This window comes from Vanacampus margaritifer, chromosome 1 (assembly GCF_051991255.1).
Source record: "Vanacampus margaritifer isolate UIUO_Vmar chromosome 1, RoL_Vmar_1.0, whole genome shotgun sequence".
Classification (NCBI taxonomy): domain Eukaryota; kingdom Metazoa; phylum Chordata; class Actinopteri; order Syngnathiformes; family Syngnathidae; genus Vanacampus; species Vanacampus margaritifer.
This window is the reverse complement of record NC_135432.1, coordinates 59,210,603-59,228,509: the sequence shown is the minus strand read 5'-3', so window position 1 is coordinate 59,228,509 and position 17,907 is coordinate 59,210,603. Positions and strand designations below refer to the sequence as shown.

The window sequence follows — 17,907 nt, the reverse complement described above, 5'->3', positions numbered from 1 at the left end:
TCCCCACCGCTACCCCTGCTTGTCCCCCAACCCACACTAACAACACAGTGGGTGGCAGGTGGTGGGACCACGGCTGCTCCGGGCCCTCCACCCTAAAGGCCTCCCCTCCCTACTTTTCCCCTCTGGCGCACACGCACACACAATTAGAAAATAAACAATGTGTGTGATGATATCCCACTTGGAGTAACAAATAATGGAAGCATTCATTTTTAATTATATAGAACACGAGATCCATTTGAGGTCCACACTTTCTTATTATCATACATTGTATCTCTGTTTCTGCATGACTCAGCAGCACAATCATCACTACCAGGATCGACGTTGTGTTATGTCTACAAACAGCCATGCTGAGTAAAAACAGAGAAATCTCATCTCTCAGTGCCATATAATCAAAATAAATTTCATTGGGATCAAATCTTAACTAAATTACAGTACAATCACTTGTGGAAGTTTGGCAGTGACACATTAAAACCCCAACAACATACAGTAGTAGCATTGGTTGATTTAGGCAACAGGACCATTTTAGACGTATTCTACAGATTATCCACTGATTTAATCGAGTAATGGGTTAAAAATGTATTTTATTATTTTTGTCCACTTGAGGTCACCATCCTCATGTTCTACTGTATTATCTGTGACTTGGGAGTGTGTATGGCTTTAAAAGGTGGGGCCTGACCTGGTGAGTGACATGGGTGTCGGCAAACGATAGTGTAGAGTTGGATGGCTGTTAACTGGCTCGGCGCGTTAAGTTACTGCGTCCGCGTGATTTGTGGCTATGATGATCCGGAATTGGACATTGGAATCATCGTGCAAATTTGCCAGCATTTGATGTATTTCCACTTTCGTGAGCTCTAGGTAAAGTATGGCCTCCTCTCGAGTGATGTAGAAAACAGCAAAGAGTCTATTGAAAGCCACAGTCAATTTGGGCAGATTGTTCATTTCTTTTCTTTCTAAAGAAAAAAAAACTGCTGACGTTCTTTAAATTCCAAAGATGATCAGTCAGTCTGCCAGTGGGCTGGGATTAAACACAACCAAATCCAGAACGAAGGCGGGAACAAGGTCAATCCTCTGGATGATCCTGCCACCATCTGTGTGCTGTCCTGGTTATTGGGCTGGTTTACACCATGAATTTTTCCAACTTGGGGTCTCAGTGATTCATGTAAACACTCAATTGTGTAATCAGGTGATAAAGTTGGTATTAGGGCAGGGCGCTTTTATTTACCAGCCATGCTTATGTGCACCGCTTCCACTAACAATGTGGCTGCATACAGAAAGTGGAGCTAGTTTACAAAAGCAGAATGTGTGTTTCTGAATTAGCAATATTGTCACTATGTTATTATTTTGACTTTTCTGAACCTTATAGCGATTAGTATTTAAAAAAGCAACTACCAATAATCCCTGATAAGAAACATAATGAAACTTTTGACCTGAGGTATGTTTACAAGTTTCAAACTGCAAATATTTTACAGAAGTTGCCTTGCCTTACTTGCACAATAAGGTAGGAGGGATGCAATGTTACATTACTACCCATATGGACCAACTGAGCATCTAAAATGTTAGGCTTATTTTGTCATGTTAAAAATCGTGAAACACTTGAAATGTTATTTCTTCTTTTTTTCAAGGTTTGTGCTTACATGTTTTGACAAACCATATGTAAAAAAGTAAAAGAAGCGAGTGAACAGGAAACCTACCGATTAAGTACACCAACTTCTCTGACTGTAACGATGAGCCACAATCTGGACTCTGGGAACTGGTACAATTCTGGACCACATCTAGCCAAAAAAAAAAAAAAAGTGTTTCATATCAAGAATACGAAGAAATTTTGATCTGTGATGTTTTCATGTATGGACTCACACGCACAGTAGTATATGTCGGAGGGTACAAGACTGGGCTCTCTCAAGCAGTGACAACATTAATCACATCTGACTTGGCTGCTGAAACCCTCCCCCTATTTCCTGAACAACCTTTTTTTCTCCTCTCTGCAAAAGCTGAAACAGACAATCAGACAAGTCCTCACGCAGCACTAGCTGTATACAGTATTGCTTTCCATTCACTTCTTTTTTGTGTTATAAATAGGAAGCCTTTGTTTATGCACACTGCCCTGTTGCTCCTCTTCTTGATCCTTTCAAAGTCAGAGCAATTCGAACCTTGAATCAATAATGCCTAAAATAAACTGCTGTGGAAACCATTCATCTCCTTCTCTGGAGCCTATGCACACATTTCATCCCATTGGTTGGCAGAATAAACAGTTTCAGCTTTATGAAAGGTAAGATTGCATGCCCAGTTACTGCAGTACTTTTAAAATTCACATATGCCATACAATTTAAATCTGACAAGTCGTAATTCCAGTTAAAGATATCTTTAATTCAACTCAATTCAAGATATCTTCCACACATGTCCCTTTTTCATAAATCTGAAATCAAGTGTTAGCGAGATGAAAAAAATGTTGCGAATATTTGTGAGTGCAATAATCAATCGTCAAAAGCATGTTGCGGATAACTCAAAGTATCTGTAATGGTGTTGTAGTGCAACTCATTTGCATAGCTGGAATGGGAAACCCCATAAATGTTGACAATTCAACAGAGACTCATTATAATACATTTTGATCACCATGACAGACATAATTGATAATGTAGGGAACAGCGGAGAATTGTTCATAATCATTTGCATGGATGTAACATGTAGCATTTGTAACTTGTTCAAATAAACGAGAAACTGCTTTTTTGATGTGCGCAAGTGACACAATGATGTGAAGACTGAAAAAGTTGTTTTGATCAATTCAATTCCGATCTGAGAAATGTACCAAAATGTGAAGAAAATCTGTAAAAAGGCCAAAAACTCCATCCATCCATCCATCTTCATGGAGTTGCGCTTGAGCCTGCCCCAGCTGTCTTTGAGCGATAGGTGAGGTACACCCTGAACTGGTCGCCAGCCAATCGCAGGGCACACATAGACCATAAAACATTCACATCACACCTATTGACAATTTAGAGTGGCATCTGTAAACAATGTGAATTAAATCTAACTAATTACATAGCAGTGCGAGGAGTTTTCTTTTTCTACAGCTTTTATTCAACAGACATGCACTCAGCGTCTAACAACAGAGAGAACAGATGATTTTTCCACAGATATAAATATTATTTTATATAGGCCTAGGCCTACTTGGCAATTTACAAAAATTTGGAGGGGTTGCTCTCAATCAACACTCTTCTCTGTTGGTAGTCTAATTGAAAATACATTTATTTTCACGTTACAGGGATTTTAAACGTTGGCTTCACTTGCCATAAACGTCCACTCAGATGCAAATGCCTCCATGCGTGACAAACTCAAGCAAATATTATGGTTTATTAAAAAATAGATATATTTTTTTTAATCAAACTAACATGCCAGCTCTTCATTACAACCTAGAATGTTACCTTACCTTTTCTTTTCCAATCACGTCCACCTACTCTCCCATCGATCTACTTTATTTGTGACTTGTGACACTTTAGCGTCAAGTTTCCTTCTGAATGTCCCACGATTAATGAATCCTTCCTCGCAGAGTCGCACAGCACAATCATACGCAAGGTGAGATCCTACTGCCACCTGGAGGAAAGCTACTGAAGTGCGGCTGAAACGCCACTTTTAATTACTTCATTAAACCTCAACAGTTTTGTACCGGTACGGTTGTACAAAACGTAGAATTTTTTTTTCAAGTTCTCTATTTACATATTTTAAGAGGACTTTTCAAACACTATCAGTTTTAAGCTCAATTTTCAAGCTTTACAATCATGTTACAGCAGATTAGATAGATAGATGGATGGATGGATGGATGGATGGATGGATGGATGGATGGATGGATGGATGGATGGATGGATGGATGGATGGATAGATAGATAGATAGATAGATAGATAGATAGATAGATAGATAGATAGATAGATAGATAGATAGATAGATAGATAGATAGATAGATAGATAGATAGATAGATAGATAGATAGATAGATAGATGGATGGATGGATAGTGAGAGTGAGTTGAATTTCTTTAGTACTGTGAAGGTTGTTGCCGTGAGAATAAAGCAGCGGAAAGAGATGGATGGGCTAATAGAGAAAAGTGCTAACAGAAAGAAACATGAGTCAAAGCCAGAGACAGAGGCTGAGAGAAACTATAAGCCAAAAGGCAAAGTTTCTATTCCCAAATGATTGTTGCTGTTAATCTGTCAGCCAGGGCACAAAGAGATTTAGTTCTCTTTTTCAACTTGGCTGCTCTTTGCGGAGATTTAAGCTTCCTTCACTCGTGGTCAGCTGAGACACACACAAGCAATCAGTTGCAAGTGCGAGTCATCTTTTCTCACATCTCTCCTAATCAGATACCATAAGAGCTGCCAAGTCACATGCATAAGTCTTCCTCACGGTTTAGTGAGACTGACAGCGTGTAATGAACATATGTGGATATGTGGAAAGTCCATCTCCGTTAGGGAAATGCCTCCAAGTGTCCATATAAGGGCCCAAACCAAACCAGCTGAATACTTGCTAGGGTGCAATGTCCCAGTGGGGAGCTGTGCCGAAAACAGAATGGGCCTAAGAGTAAGCCCCTCCTTTCTCCTCTTAAAACACATGCTCACAATAGCTGAAAACGCACACTCTTGCCGAAGTCTAAACAAATAGGCAGTTCATCTTTCAGTCACACACTTCCATAAAGACCCGAGCTGACTTACCCAGTGGAAGTCCCTCACAGTCAGACATGGCCGCAGACAGCACCGCCAGTGAGTGTTGTGGCCTTTAACTTTTAATACCTCCTGTCAACTATTACACAGTGTCCCTCACTCTCTGTTTTAACTTTCTAACTATACTTCAGTCCCCCTCTCTCTCGTTCTCTCCTTCCTTTCTCTCTTGGCTCCCTGCACAGTATCAGCAGTGGCCTAAGCACATGTCAATCAAATATCCCATTCTATGCTATTGGGCAGTAAATGTGTAACCAACAGCCCCTCCCTTGGGATACTGTTTCCCTTAGATATGACAGGCCTTCAGTGATTTCACTTGCACTATTCAAATAAAGCGCAAGACAAAAAATTTTCTTGTTTAATCCTTAATAAAATATTTGGAACGTTCATGTGACTTTGTTTATTTTGAATTTGGTACATAGTTTAGCTAGCATTATTTACTGTACGTTACAAAGCCCAAGTTGTAGTAACTGCATTTTCCTTTCAGAGGCGCTAGAACCTAATAAACAAGAAGCTCCTGATTACTTTGTTGTCTCCAGTTCTCTCCAATGGCCTACATACCAGCAAAATACCCAAGCCAAGTAACATCTGAACAAATCATCTTAATGATTTATTTTGTATCTAACAAACAAACCAGAGTTCGACATAAGAGCTATGTGTATACCACGGCTGTTCGCCTAGAAAATAAGAATATGAAGATAATTCTACCTTATACAAAGAGAAAACAAAAAATACTAAAAAGCAAAAATAAGAATGCAGAAAGACATTGGAACAAAACATATTCACTGAGTTTTTTCATACACGTTAAGGAAAGGAAATGAAAAGACAAGCGTATGCAAGATGGACCATGTCTAAATAGTGGTGCAGGTAGTTAAACGTGATTTTGTTTAATTAGCGCCACAGACATCTGCAAGCATGTCAGGTGCATTTCATTCAATCATAAAAGTCACAAAAGTGGTCATCAAACCCTCTGAACAATTGATTAATTGAACAAATTATTCTTATTATTAGCATTATTACTTCATTAGATTTATTTATTATTATTATTATTATTATTATTATTATTATTATCATTATTATTAGTATTAGTATTAGTATTATTAGGGTGGGCACACAAAAAATCAGGGATGGGCAACTGCGGTCCTCGAGGGCCCCTAGCCCTGCATGTTTTCGATGTCTCCCTCCTCCAACACAACTGATTCACATGATCAGCTCATCGTCAAGCTCTTCCTGTGCCTGAAAACAATCCTGATCATTTGAATCAGATGGGTTGGAGGAGGGAAACCTCTAGAACATGCAGCCAAGTATTGTCAGAAATGTGAGTATGCTCCATTTAAAAGAAACAAGAAGAGTCGCTATCATTAGAGGAGAATAAGGTCGGCTGTGTTCCTGCCAGGTCATGGGAACACGTTTGATAGAATAAAATTCAAGGCAATGCTAGCTAATGCTTAATGACATACGACATGTAGCGTGATTTTTTTTTTTCTCATTATGATCACTTGTAAGTTAAAGTGGAAGTCAATCTTAAACATTTCTTGACAATAACATATTATATGTGACCTCACTAGTCCAAACATGACATTCTGACTAATATTACATTTTTGGAATATGAGTTATGAAGCAAAATCCAGCCTTTTTTTTAATCTATCTCAGGGGGGTGGCCATTTTGCCACTTGCTGTCGACCGAAGATGACATCACAAAATGCCCCCCCCCCCCCCCCCCCGAGATGGATATTAAAAAAAATGGCTGGATTTAGCTGCTTAACTCATATTCCACTAACGCAATAATAACTAGAATACTATATTTAGACTAGTGGGGCAACATGTTATTGTCAATAATCTTTTTTGGGGTTTTACTTTTCACCTTTCGTAAAAGAGTTTCATAAACGTGTAGAAATATTCTGATAAACCCCATTCAGTGGTTCTTGATGGACTCAGCTGACCCATTGTCACTTGACTGAGAGGATTATGGCAAGAGAGAAAAAGTGCAGCATGTGACTGGAGAGGGGTGAGATGGTAAACACGTCCGAGGAATAACGCAGTGTCGCCGAGGTTAGGTCTTAAGTGCCAGCACACAATGCTAATCTAGAGCTACAACACCAGAGAAGAAGCGTATAGGAGGAGGAGGTGGGTGGGTGTGGGGGGGGGGGTCTATTATCTGTGCACCAGACCTGCCCCAGCCCAGGCCTGGATGTAACACAGCACCCCCAGCGCTGTTTGATCTGCTGCTCATGTTTGGAGAAGAGCTGGAGGGTCTTTTCCAAACATAACCCCAACCTTCACCCTGTCAGGACCTCTCGACCCCTCTTGCCAAGGCAAACAGACAGACTGCCTGTGTGTCTATTAAATGCATTAGTTTGACTCGGGTAATATTTAATCGCTCAGAGAGACCATATTTCAGTTAACACCCATTCATTGTAGAGGATATGTTCCAGACATGATAGAGGTGAAAATGCATGTCACTATTTGTTTATATAATGGGAATGACTACATAAAAACATCGGATTTAACAAAAAAAAAGTGAATTAGGCATCACGTCCTGCAGTGTGAACGTATGATGACTGGCACCAGCGGCTTATACAAGCTTAATCAGGAAGGACACGTACAATTAAATTTTAAAAAACAAATGGTTGATTCGGCTACGTTCACACTGCAAGCAAATGCGACTCAGATCGGATTCCCCCCCCCCCCCCCCAAATTCGAGCTGTATTTGACTTTTATGTCAGTCTTATTGTGCGTTAATGTTTTCAACTTATTTTCAGCAGTTATCGTCAAACATGTACAATGTGTTTATTAACAAACCTTTGAAATCACTTTACAGGTTTTTTAAGTTAGGAATGGATTGTTGTTTTTAGTAGGGATTGGCGAGTACCGATACCAGGTATCAGTATTGGTGCCGATACCAGCCTTATTTTAAGGTATCGGTACTCGTGATGGTTGCCGATTCCAATATTCGCCGTCCTCTTTACGATCAGGAACTAGAAATTAGAGGACTAGAAAATTTCCATTAATTTAGTTTTTTTTTTTTTTTAAGGAAAAATACTTTATTGGAATATACAGGTCTTTCTTTATAATTATCTGTCATTTTTGGAAGGAATTTGGTGTAGTAGTGGCATCAGTATTTTGTATCATATCGGTGACTACTCGAGTTGAGTATCGATATCGGTCTGAAAAAAAAAGTGGTATCGAACATCCCTAGTTTTTAGCATTTAATGTAACAATACTTAACTTATTTTTATACTTCTGCTATAGTAAAGAATGGCAACATGTTACATTACAATATTGTATTTGCAGTAAATAAAGAGTAAATGTGAGTAATTGTATTACCACTGTTGGTGTTCTCTGTGGGAAAAATTGTTGTGGAAAATCCAAACGAATCTAAAGAGGGCCCACAACTGATTATTTTCGGCCTTAGACATTCCTCTGTTGGTGCTGTTACATCATACAGCATACAGATCTTCACATGTTTGCGAGAAAGTAGGTCGCCTGGAGGCAACAAGTGCAAAATTGAGTGCAAATTAAGCGTAAAAATGAGAACGTGACCAAGTGGCTGAGAACAGTCTCTTCTGGTTGCTCCATTACATCTAAGGAGTTGAACAAAAGTGGTACGGTCAGGAAAAATAGAGGCGGTCACATGAAATTCCAGAATTAAAACACATGCTTTTATTTAATTTTTTGTTCTACAATAATGTAACATCAAATGATCAAATGCTATGTTTATCATGTAAAGTAGAGACAGCCCTAAAAAAACTGAGTTCAGAAGGCAAGAAATTAAAGTCATTACTAATTAAGATACTATTAATACATAAGAGAACAGTTTTTAAAAAAACACAGACACAATATGCCTCCTTTTAAAGCGATACAAGACGTATAACTCATTTTCCAGTATTGGATTAGGCATTGTGTACAAAGAGCAAAAGTGCAAATATCGCTGGAATCTTATTCACTGAATTTTCTTTTAAACCGATTAAGTATCAAAATCAGAACATACGCCATTATCCTGGTCACGTGATTGTGATGACGTATCCCGTGCGTAAACGAAAGCCGCCTTCGTTCATTTCAATGGCAGTTTGCTGACGTAACGGGCAAGAAAAGGCCGTCTTCTATCCCAATTACTGTGCCAATTCTGATCAGAGGAAAATCCTCAGCACGTCAGGTTTCATGTCATTCCGTGTAGGGGTGGGGGAAGCTTCTCCTAATGTGGGCAAAAGCGTGCTTAGCGCACAACATGTAGCTTGGCCTAGCAGAATAAAAGTCACCCGGATGTTTACAGTCCAGGTTAGGGATCGTCAACAAATTACATTTCTAGAGTGAACAATGTCAATGGTGACTTTGCTGGTAATTCGAGCCTCTGTAACATGCAACTTGCAGACGGTCCCCAACTTCGACAAGCTGTGAACCGGCCGGCTGATTGAGTCGGCCACTTTCATCCGGTTTTCGGCTGGAAACAAATCTTTGGCGAGTTCTCCATGACTGTACTGCTTTTGAATAAGTGCTTCTTTGCTATAGGAAGTAATTCCAACTTTGATGTCCGCCATGGGACACACTAATTCCTCGTGAGTGGCTTTGTTGTCATTAGCGGCCATGTCACATATGCGTGTTTTACGCACGCGACGCGTCACGATGATCACGTGACCAAAATGGCCGCTACTGTACTTAATGCAAAAATATTCATAAAAAGTGCTATAAAATCATAATCGTTCAACATAAATTGACTTTTTTTTTTCAGGGAAGAGTTGAAATTAACCATTTCACAGAATAGCTGGTTAGTTTTTTCATAAATTAAGAACTTTTGTTTGTTGTTTTAGTGTCAAGGTTGCAAATGAACCAGAGATATTGCTAATCTGTTTTATCTATCTCTCTAATCTATATTAACTAGATCTGAAAGTTAAAACCCACAATCTGTGTTAATTGGACATCAAATGCCACATGTAAGAGCTGAAATGGGTGCGTGTAAAATAAAACAAATTCCCATTGCGCTTTTACAGGTGATAGCCAAAGGGTACGTAACTCATCTGAGTGCAATGGAGCCCGTTTAATGGCTCTTTGTTAATGACCTTCTCACGGCAGCAGCACTTGCCAATGCAGCAACTAATGAACTCTTAATAGTGTTAAATCTAACAGCCTCTGAATGAATCCACTAACTGTTTTATGACACTGTGGGCAGAACCCTAATTGGGGTCTTGTGGCAAAGAGCTCAGTCGCGGCGTTCCATGTGTTTAACAACCTGAACAGGGGGACGGGATTGTTGATGCTGCACTTCATTGTTCCCAAACACAGACAAGAGTACACAAACAATTGCTGCTTTTACAATTGTAGCCAGCCATTAAGTTAATTTCTACCACTTGGCCATTCCAGACATTCAGGCCGCAGCAGATAACGAGACAGTTAAGTTACAACTATGCAAGTGGACAGCAAACAAGTACTGTTTTATAGCTTTAAATAAACCAGAGTGCTCTCTTGTTGAACCTTTACGGGGCACTCGTTAACATACTTTTTAATTTTACACAAAGACAATTACTGAAGTGTATTAAAAGGCAATTTGTTTTCGAGGACTTTTGCTGTCACTATTTAGCCATCCTTTTTTCTTTTTAATCCTTACTGGGGTCATGGATTACCTGGAGTCTATCCCAGCTGACACTGGGCACTTATAGTCGCTCTTGGTTTTCCTCTTCAGAAAAGATCTGCGTGGGGGAGAAAAATGTGCTGCATTGAACGTATTGCTTGCAACCAGAAACATTATCAAACAGTAGGTACGTATAGGATATACGTACCTACTGTGTGCTGTTGGTCCAAAGTGGAGAATGTGGAGAATTATCAATAAACTCATTTTTACTAGGGGTGTCAAAATGAGTGTGTTAATGTTGAGTTAATTTAAAGTTCCTTTAAAGTAGCACTAAGGAACGTTTCAACCTTAACTCATTCACTGCCATGACACATAGACGTAAAAAATTCATTTGAACTATTTCTATTAGTTTAACATTTTTTCCCACTTTTGTTAACAAGAATATGAAAACCTAGGAAAAAAATGTATTGTACATTTAGAACAGATATAAAATTCATGATTAATCTTGAGTTAACTAGTGAAGTCATGTGATTAATTACAATTAAAAAATGCCATCGCTAGATGCCTCTAATTAAAAAAAGAAAGAAAAGATTATAAAAAATTAGGGGCGTCAGACTATTGAATTTTTTTAATTGTAATTAATCGCATGACTTCAATAGTTAACTCATGATTAATCACAAATATATCTGTTCTAAATGTACAATTAAAAAAATATTGGTTTTCATACTCTTGTTAACAAAAGGGGGGAAATGTGAAACTAATAGAAATAGTTCAAATGAATTTTTGACGTCTATAGCCGTCAATGGCAGTGAATGAGTTAATAAAATATTTTTTGATGAAACATTAACTTAAAACTAGTTGAATGGTACCTTTTCCATGGCCTGGGGGGGGTCTGTATATTTTTTTACTGGCACTAAACAACTTTGAAGAGGATGGTAGGAACACTGCCGCACAAAAAAACTACAAATGTGCTGACTGCTATATAGCATAAGTCGGAAGTCAATTTGACTGGCGTGAGCTCAAAAACGACGCAATGCGCTTGTCCTCATGAGAAATGTGGTCTTCCATCAGGCATAACATTACTGCTTTTGTCCATATAGCGCCGCCATAATCAACATAAACTGAAAGTTGCTTAGTGTTGCTTTAAGTGTATATAAATTTAAATTTCATCATTTCTCGCCATACACAGTTTCATAAAAATCTTAACGTCAGAAATAGTAACGAAAAGCGAGTAGTCAGGCCCATGGCAAGCTTAGTAAATCCGTTGCAATGGAAAAGGGACAATAATTCAATTTCTGTGCCCATTTTGTACACCCATTCCAGTAACCAAATATGGTTCCTTAGACAGAAAATGACTCAACGTTGTGGCTTTTGAAGACGCCGCAAAATCCAGAATCCACTTTATGCATTTGCCGTGTAATTCTGTTGCTCGGAGGGGGTTCACAGGATGTATTTCTACTAGATTAACCGTGGAGGAGGAGGAGGAGGAGGAGGAGGAAGTTCCCCTCTGGCTGGGGAGCAAGACGTCCCCCTCCCACCACCCCCAACCGAGAAAGGGCCGAGGTGTGACGGAGGGGATTCCAGAACACGCAACAAAAGGCACTTTGATTTGAACAGCAGTGGTAGACCCACACACACACACACACACACACACACACTCTTGATCCTCAACAGGCCCTGCCCTCAGGTCCCAGCCAGTTGAAAGAGGGGGGAAACTCCAGATGCTCCACAGAAGTTGTGGGCTGTCGCGAGAAAGGGAAGGAGAAAAAAAAGTTGTGGAAGAGAATCTGGGAGGAGGAAGAAGAGGACACTAGTGGAAGGTTGGAATTATGTATGAAATGGAAACGTTTAGCAGCAGTGGTGAAGGCTTAAATTAATAGTCGGGCTATTGAGGGTTTTGGCCTGCGTGGAGGGGAGGACGCTGGCCAGGAAAGAGAGGAGCACGGGCGGGGTGAAAAAAAAGACAATCCCCAGCTCGGTTGGGTATGATGGATGGACTGCTGAGGAGCTTCAAAAGGGATTGGGGGGGGTTGATAGGGAATGGGAGGCAAGAACACATATGGGAATCTCACAACCAGAACATCTACCACAGTGTGGCTGCAAGACCAGTTTATCCAAACACAGACACTCGGTGAAGACTAAACAGAGCTGGACTATTTTTAGGCTTCTTCTTCTTCTTTCTTTTTTTTTTTTTTTTTTTTAAAGTCAAATGTGCTGTAAAGCTACTGCAGCTGGATCGCAGCGGAACCACAGCAAAAGTTGAATAGCTTCTGAGTCATATCGTTCGGAATCCAACACAAATTTTCAGGAAGAATATGGCTGTGTTCAGAATACAGTGGCGCCTTCACATGCGAGTGGCAGCGAACTCAGCTCACTTCACAATAAGAAGCCGTTTAAATATTGAAGATTTCATCATAAAAGCTGGTGTCTGAAGTAGCATTGTAAGTGCTGCGCTAGCTCGATAGCCTACTAGCTCACTAATATGCTAGCTTGCTAGACAACTATATTAAGTAGACCCACACATGACACAAAAACAAGTGAAGTGGTGGCTAAATCGGCCGCCGCCCTTAACCTTGTCCACAGGCTAACGAGCTAGCAGGCTAGCCGCCCTTGCCTTACTTAGTTTTGTGTCATCTGTGGGTCCACATAAAAGAAAAGTTTAACAGTTTAATAAACACCGCGGCACAGCAATGATTTTTTTTCAGCCTGTGGCTCACACTCCAGACAACTGAGCACATACATGAACATATTCGAGTGACGGGTAAGAGTTAAGCGCATTTAGCGTAAATACTAGGGGTGGGAATCTTTGGGAGTCTCACAATTTGATTCCAATTTTTGGGCCTGCGATTCGATTCAGAACGATTTTTGCTTCAAATTGGTTTGATTGACAATGATTTTTGCTTCAATCTATAGATGTGCAAGGAATTGTAATAATCTACTCCAGTCCGACTCGCTAATGCTAATTAGCGCGCTACTTGCGGCACTTTTATCACTCATAAGAACGTGACTTTTTCCTTCTACTCTCAATGCGGCTTCAACTTAACAGTGTATTAGACCGCGTGGAACCACACTGCCCCTCAGTGGCCAAACCGGGTACAACATGAACAACGATCCAAATAAAGGCACACACAGACAAAGGCAAGACAGTATAAAATAATTTAAATAAAATTGATTTTGGGACATTTAAAATCGATTCTGAATCGTACTTAATGAGAATTGCGATTCTTTTTTTTGGCACACCCCGAGTAAATACTATGTGTAAATAGATTTTAGAGGGTAATTTTATATAAATGGAGATTTGCCTGTACAGTCCTGTCGGAAAATAATTCAAACAATACATATATTTTCTATTGCCTTTATCCTCATTAAGGCCGTGGATGTTTGAACCTATCTGTCTATCTATCTGAGCCTGCGCCCTGTACGCCTGTCATTTGCAAATTTCAACAAACCTTTTAAATTCACTATATAGACAATTTAGAGTCTTTATTTATCTTCACGTGCACATTTTTGGACTGTGGGAGGAAGCCTAAAACTACAATATATGAACATGTAAACTACATATAGGAAGGATTCGAACCCCCTAGACTAGCCATGAGGCACATAACCACCTACCTACCCTTGGACCGAAAACGGATTTCCTCGTTTTAAAGTAAGAAAAAGCTTGTAAGAGATGAAAGAGTTAAAACGCAACTTAAAATGGACTATAGTTATTAAAAGGATCATAATGAGGGATCATTACTATTTCCCAAGGGAAATAGTGTCAAAACATTAACAAACTGTAATGGACTGTGCTCCACCTCAGCTGTTCTACTGTATTTTAACTCCCTAGTGGTTCCTTGGCATTGTCACTGGATACTACCCTGTGCTGTTACACCTTCCAGACGACTCTGTGGCTTTCGTGGCCGGCATAAACCTTTGGACTGGGGTTAACTTGGGGGCTTTTATAAATGATCCAACCGCCACTCTCCCCCCGCACTCGCTCCCACCTTAACGCAGACAAACCACTCGTCACACACTGCTCAGTGCCTCCTTCAGGGCCTGCTAAAGCCATTATAGCTTTTAAAGAGATTGTATCGGCTCCAGGCAGACTGACAAATAGTTAGTTAGATATACAGACAATGACCTGCATGTGCACTAAGAGGCGTCTGTGCTGGAAAAGAGGGGGGGGGGGGGGGAACACACACACAGCAGCTAAATATCTAGCTGCTCTTCAGAGGCTCTCAGGTGTGACCGGCCTGCCTCCAGACAGGCACGGAATTGTTCGGTAAGACCCGACTGGAGTGAATATCTGCTCTATCTCTCCGCTCGCACGGTCGCGAGCCCCTCCGACACAAGCCAGATCTTCTTTCCTCGGAAGACTGTGCCGGCTTTCAGCGCATATTTTTAACCTGAGCCAGGGTCAAAGCGTTTGCCAAAGACCTGCCTGATGCATCATTTCTCCCTGCAGCTGCGCTAGAAAACATTTTCATGACTAACTTTGTGCTGGAATCAGAAACTGAGCACAAGCGTATTTGCAACGAGGTTTACAGAGAAGATGCTGGGGGGCTTTGCTTCTTAGCTCAGTCGAACATGACTCTCCCTGATCTAACAATAGCCTCTTTTATACAACTGGAAAATCCGTCATTTTTCAGCCCTTGTCATGCTACACTAGGGGTCAGCAACCTGCGGCTCTGGAGCCACATATGGCTCTTTAGTCCCTTTCCTGTGGCTCCCTGTGGAGCTCTAAAAAAAAAATAGCAGATTTTTTTTTTTTTTACATATTTATTTGTATATTTTAGATAAAATATTCCTCAAATTAATAAATTGTTTAGATACAAAAAAATTAATAATCAAGGCAAATTTTTTATGTTAAGAAGATTTTTTTTTAATGACTTAAAAATGTCCAAAAAGTGATCATAAAATGTCCAAAAAGGAAGAGGGGAAAAGTGAAAATTTACCATAACATAACCATGAAATTGCCCAAAATGTCTGACAATTGAATTTAAAAAATGCAGAAAGAAAATGTTCAAAAAGTAACCTAAAATGTCCAAAAACAAAAGGCAGAAAAATTGCCATGTCTGATTTTTTTTTATTTTATTAAAAAGGCATAAAAGAAAATGTTCAAATAAATACTATATACTATAAAATGTATAAAAACAAAATAAAAAAACATAAAATTTCCACCAAATTGCCAAAAATGTCAGAAATACTGGCAAAAGAGGCAGAATTTATTTATTTTTTTTAAAGAAAAAAATTAAGTAGGGCAGAAAATGAACATATGTCCATAAAAATGCCAGAAACTTTAGGGAAAGTCAGAAAAGTAAAAAAAAAAAAAATGTACGAAAAATCACTCACACACACACAAATCCAAAAAGACGAAAGGTAGGAGAAAATTATGTATTGGATGTTGCATATCATGCAATACATGCAATGCATATGTCCATTTTTGTCATTAAAATATATATATTTTTATGTATTTTTGGGGGGGGGGTGGGGGTTGTGAGGAATAAGCGGTTAAGGAAATAGATGGCTGGATGGGATGAAGCTGAATGCAGACATCCCAAAAACGTAGAAATGTTTAAAAAAACAAAAACAAATATATAGACAAAAGTGTTTTTACATAGCAGCGACGATATTTTTGTGCTATCTCTTGGGCCCTCATTACATTAGACTAACACTAACACACCGTTTCCTTCATCAGATTTCCATCAGATTCAGTTTGTGGCTCTAGACAGATTTTTGGTTCTTGGCTTAAAATGGCTGAAAAGTTGCTGACCCCTGTTCTACACGGAGGGGATGAAGTCAATTGATTCATCCATTCCATAGGATAACTTATTAGCTGCATTCCGTATTAGTGTCATTTATACAGAAAAGTGTCACGGGTGGAAAACGGGTTTATATGCAGTGTGAAAGGGGCTAATGTTGCAATGCTAAACCTGCATAAGAGGCCCCTCTATACACACACACACACACAAACGATGCACACTCTCACACAACACACATGCAACTCGTCCCTAAAATTGCTGATGGCTTGTTTTCATGAACATATATTATTTCCAGATGGAGGTCATGAATAAACTCGACGGAAACAAGTTGGGTGAAACTGGAAACCTAAAAAAAACAGAAACGGGGGTCTTCGGCGTTGAGAAAAAAAAAATACAGGCTTTCTCCTCCTCCTGCCCACTTCTCTTTCCCTGAACCTTAAAAAAAAAAAAAAGAGCTTGTTGTCAATTACACGGTTAGAAAAACACAAGAGGAAAAAACTGCGCCACACACTAACATCAGCATGGCCATGTTATGACTAAAGGTTTGACCGCCTTGCAAAAATGAACGCTTCCCCAGTACAAAAGCGACTTTCATATCAAAACAGAGAAAGGATTGAAGGAGCTGAAGCGTAAAAGCTCTGTGCGCATTTCCAACTAAATAAACACCGCCGGGAGAAAAAGGAATACGTTCAGAATCGACTGGGAATGTAAAAAACGAGACTCCTTTTGAGCCTGAACTAGGACGTGGATTTATAGACGTGGGTCATTACACTCTTTAAATTAACTTATTTAAAAAAGGAAGGAATAAAGTACATGAAAAGGAGGGGAGGACGTCATGAAGGACGGATAGAAGGAAATTTGCAAGGTTGGAAGGGATGAGTATGAAAGTAGAAAAGGAGAAGTCATTGAAGCTATCAAACTGTTGAAACAAGTTAGTGTAAATGTAATGAAACAGGAAAAGGGAAATCGCCTACTTTATAGTCCACCCTTAGATTATTTCGCTACGTCAGTAATCAAAGTGCAACGTGCAAAGACGCAACTATGGTGACGTTGCTCCATATGAGAACAATACGCAAGCGTGCATAGTGCAGCCTGCACGCTAAGATAGATCATCCATTAAGCCGGCCCCGAAAGGAGAGCCAAAACAAACCAGACGCCAAACATTTTTCTCTCTTTGCTGATGTGGAGGAGGATGAACCGCAACTGTTCATGTCCATAAATCACCTCTTATTACTGGAAGAAATATCCGCATGCATTTTTTGGGTGTTTTTTTTTTTTTTTTTTTTAAACAAATATTTCACATTTCTCTGAGAACACGAGGCGAAAAACTTCAGATGTGCCCATAAAGACAAATATGGTCAGCTAGCCTAGTCTTTTTATCCTTGTCTTATTTGTTGCAGCAATGAGTCTTGTTCATCTTATTTCCACGTGTTGATCTAGTTTTCTTTTTCTTTTTTTTATCTAATGAAAGCACTGCTTATCTTAACGTTAATCTGACTAATCTGCTGGCTTTGTCCAGACAACAAGGGGCCAACGTGAGGCTAACGGAACCCTCGGGCTTTCCCATTGACACCACCATAAAAGTGTAATTTGTGGACTGGAGTTGCCTTTTTCACCTCCGTGTTCCCGTTTTGTATTTAATTGTATTTATTTTTTTTTTAATCATGTATATGCTACTTATTGATGTGAGTCGAGACTTCTAAAAATCCACAGGCCTTGCTTGCCCTTATCTCAACCTCAGGCCCATTCTTGTGCAAAGACTGTACCTTTGCTTTACAGTAACTCCCTCTCACCATGAGAAAGAGCCAGTAGGTGTGCTCATTTACATGAGTATTAATTAAGGCCCATAATGAGCTCAGCATGACGCAGCATTTCAATGCATTCCTGAAGCATTG

General features: G+C 39.6%; 1 protein-coding gene across 7 annotated transcripts in view; it reads right to left on the bottom strand.

The window, feature by feature from the left end:
• Window positions 1-4,843, bottom strand: part of eml1 (EMAP like 1) — a 43,575-nt gene extending 38,732 nt beyond the window's left edge. Inside the window, exons 1-2 of one of the 7 annotated variants that reach the window (XM_077557924.1) lie at window positions 4,697-4,777; window positions 1,692-1,772 (exon numbers count right to left, since the gene is read on the bottom strand). In XM_077557924.1, the coding sequence (XP_077414050.1) occupies window positions 1,692-1,772; window positions 4,697-4,724 (109 nt within the window). In that variant the 5' untranslated portion in view covers window positions 4,725-4,777. Of the gene's footprint in view, window positions 1-1,691; window positions 1,773-3,421; window positions 3,504-4,696 lie in introns of those variants that run through there. The other 6 variants (XM_077557933.1, XM_077557947.1, XM_077557956.1 and 3 more) reach the window with 6 other exon arrangements.
• Window positions 4,844-17,907: the final 13,064 nt, after the last annotated feature.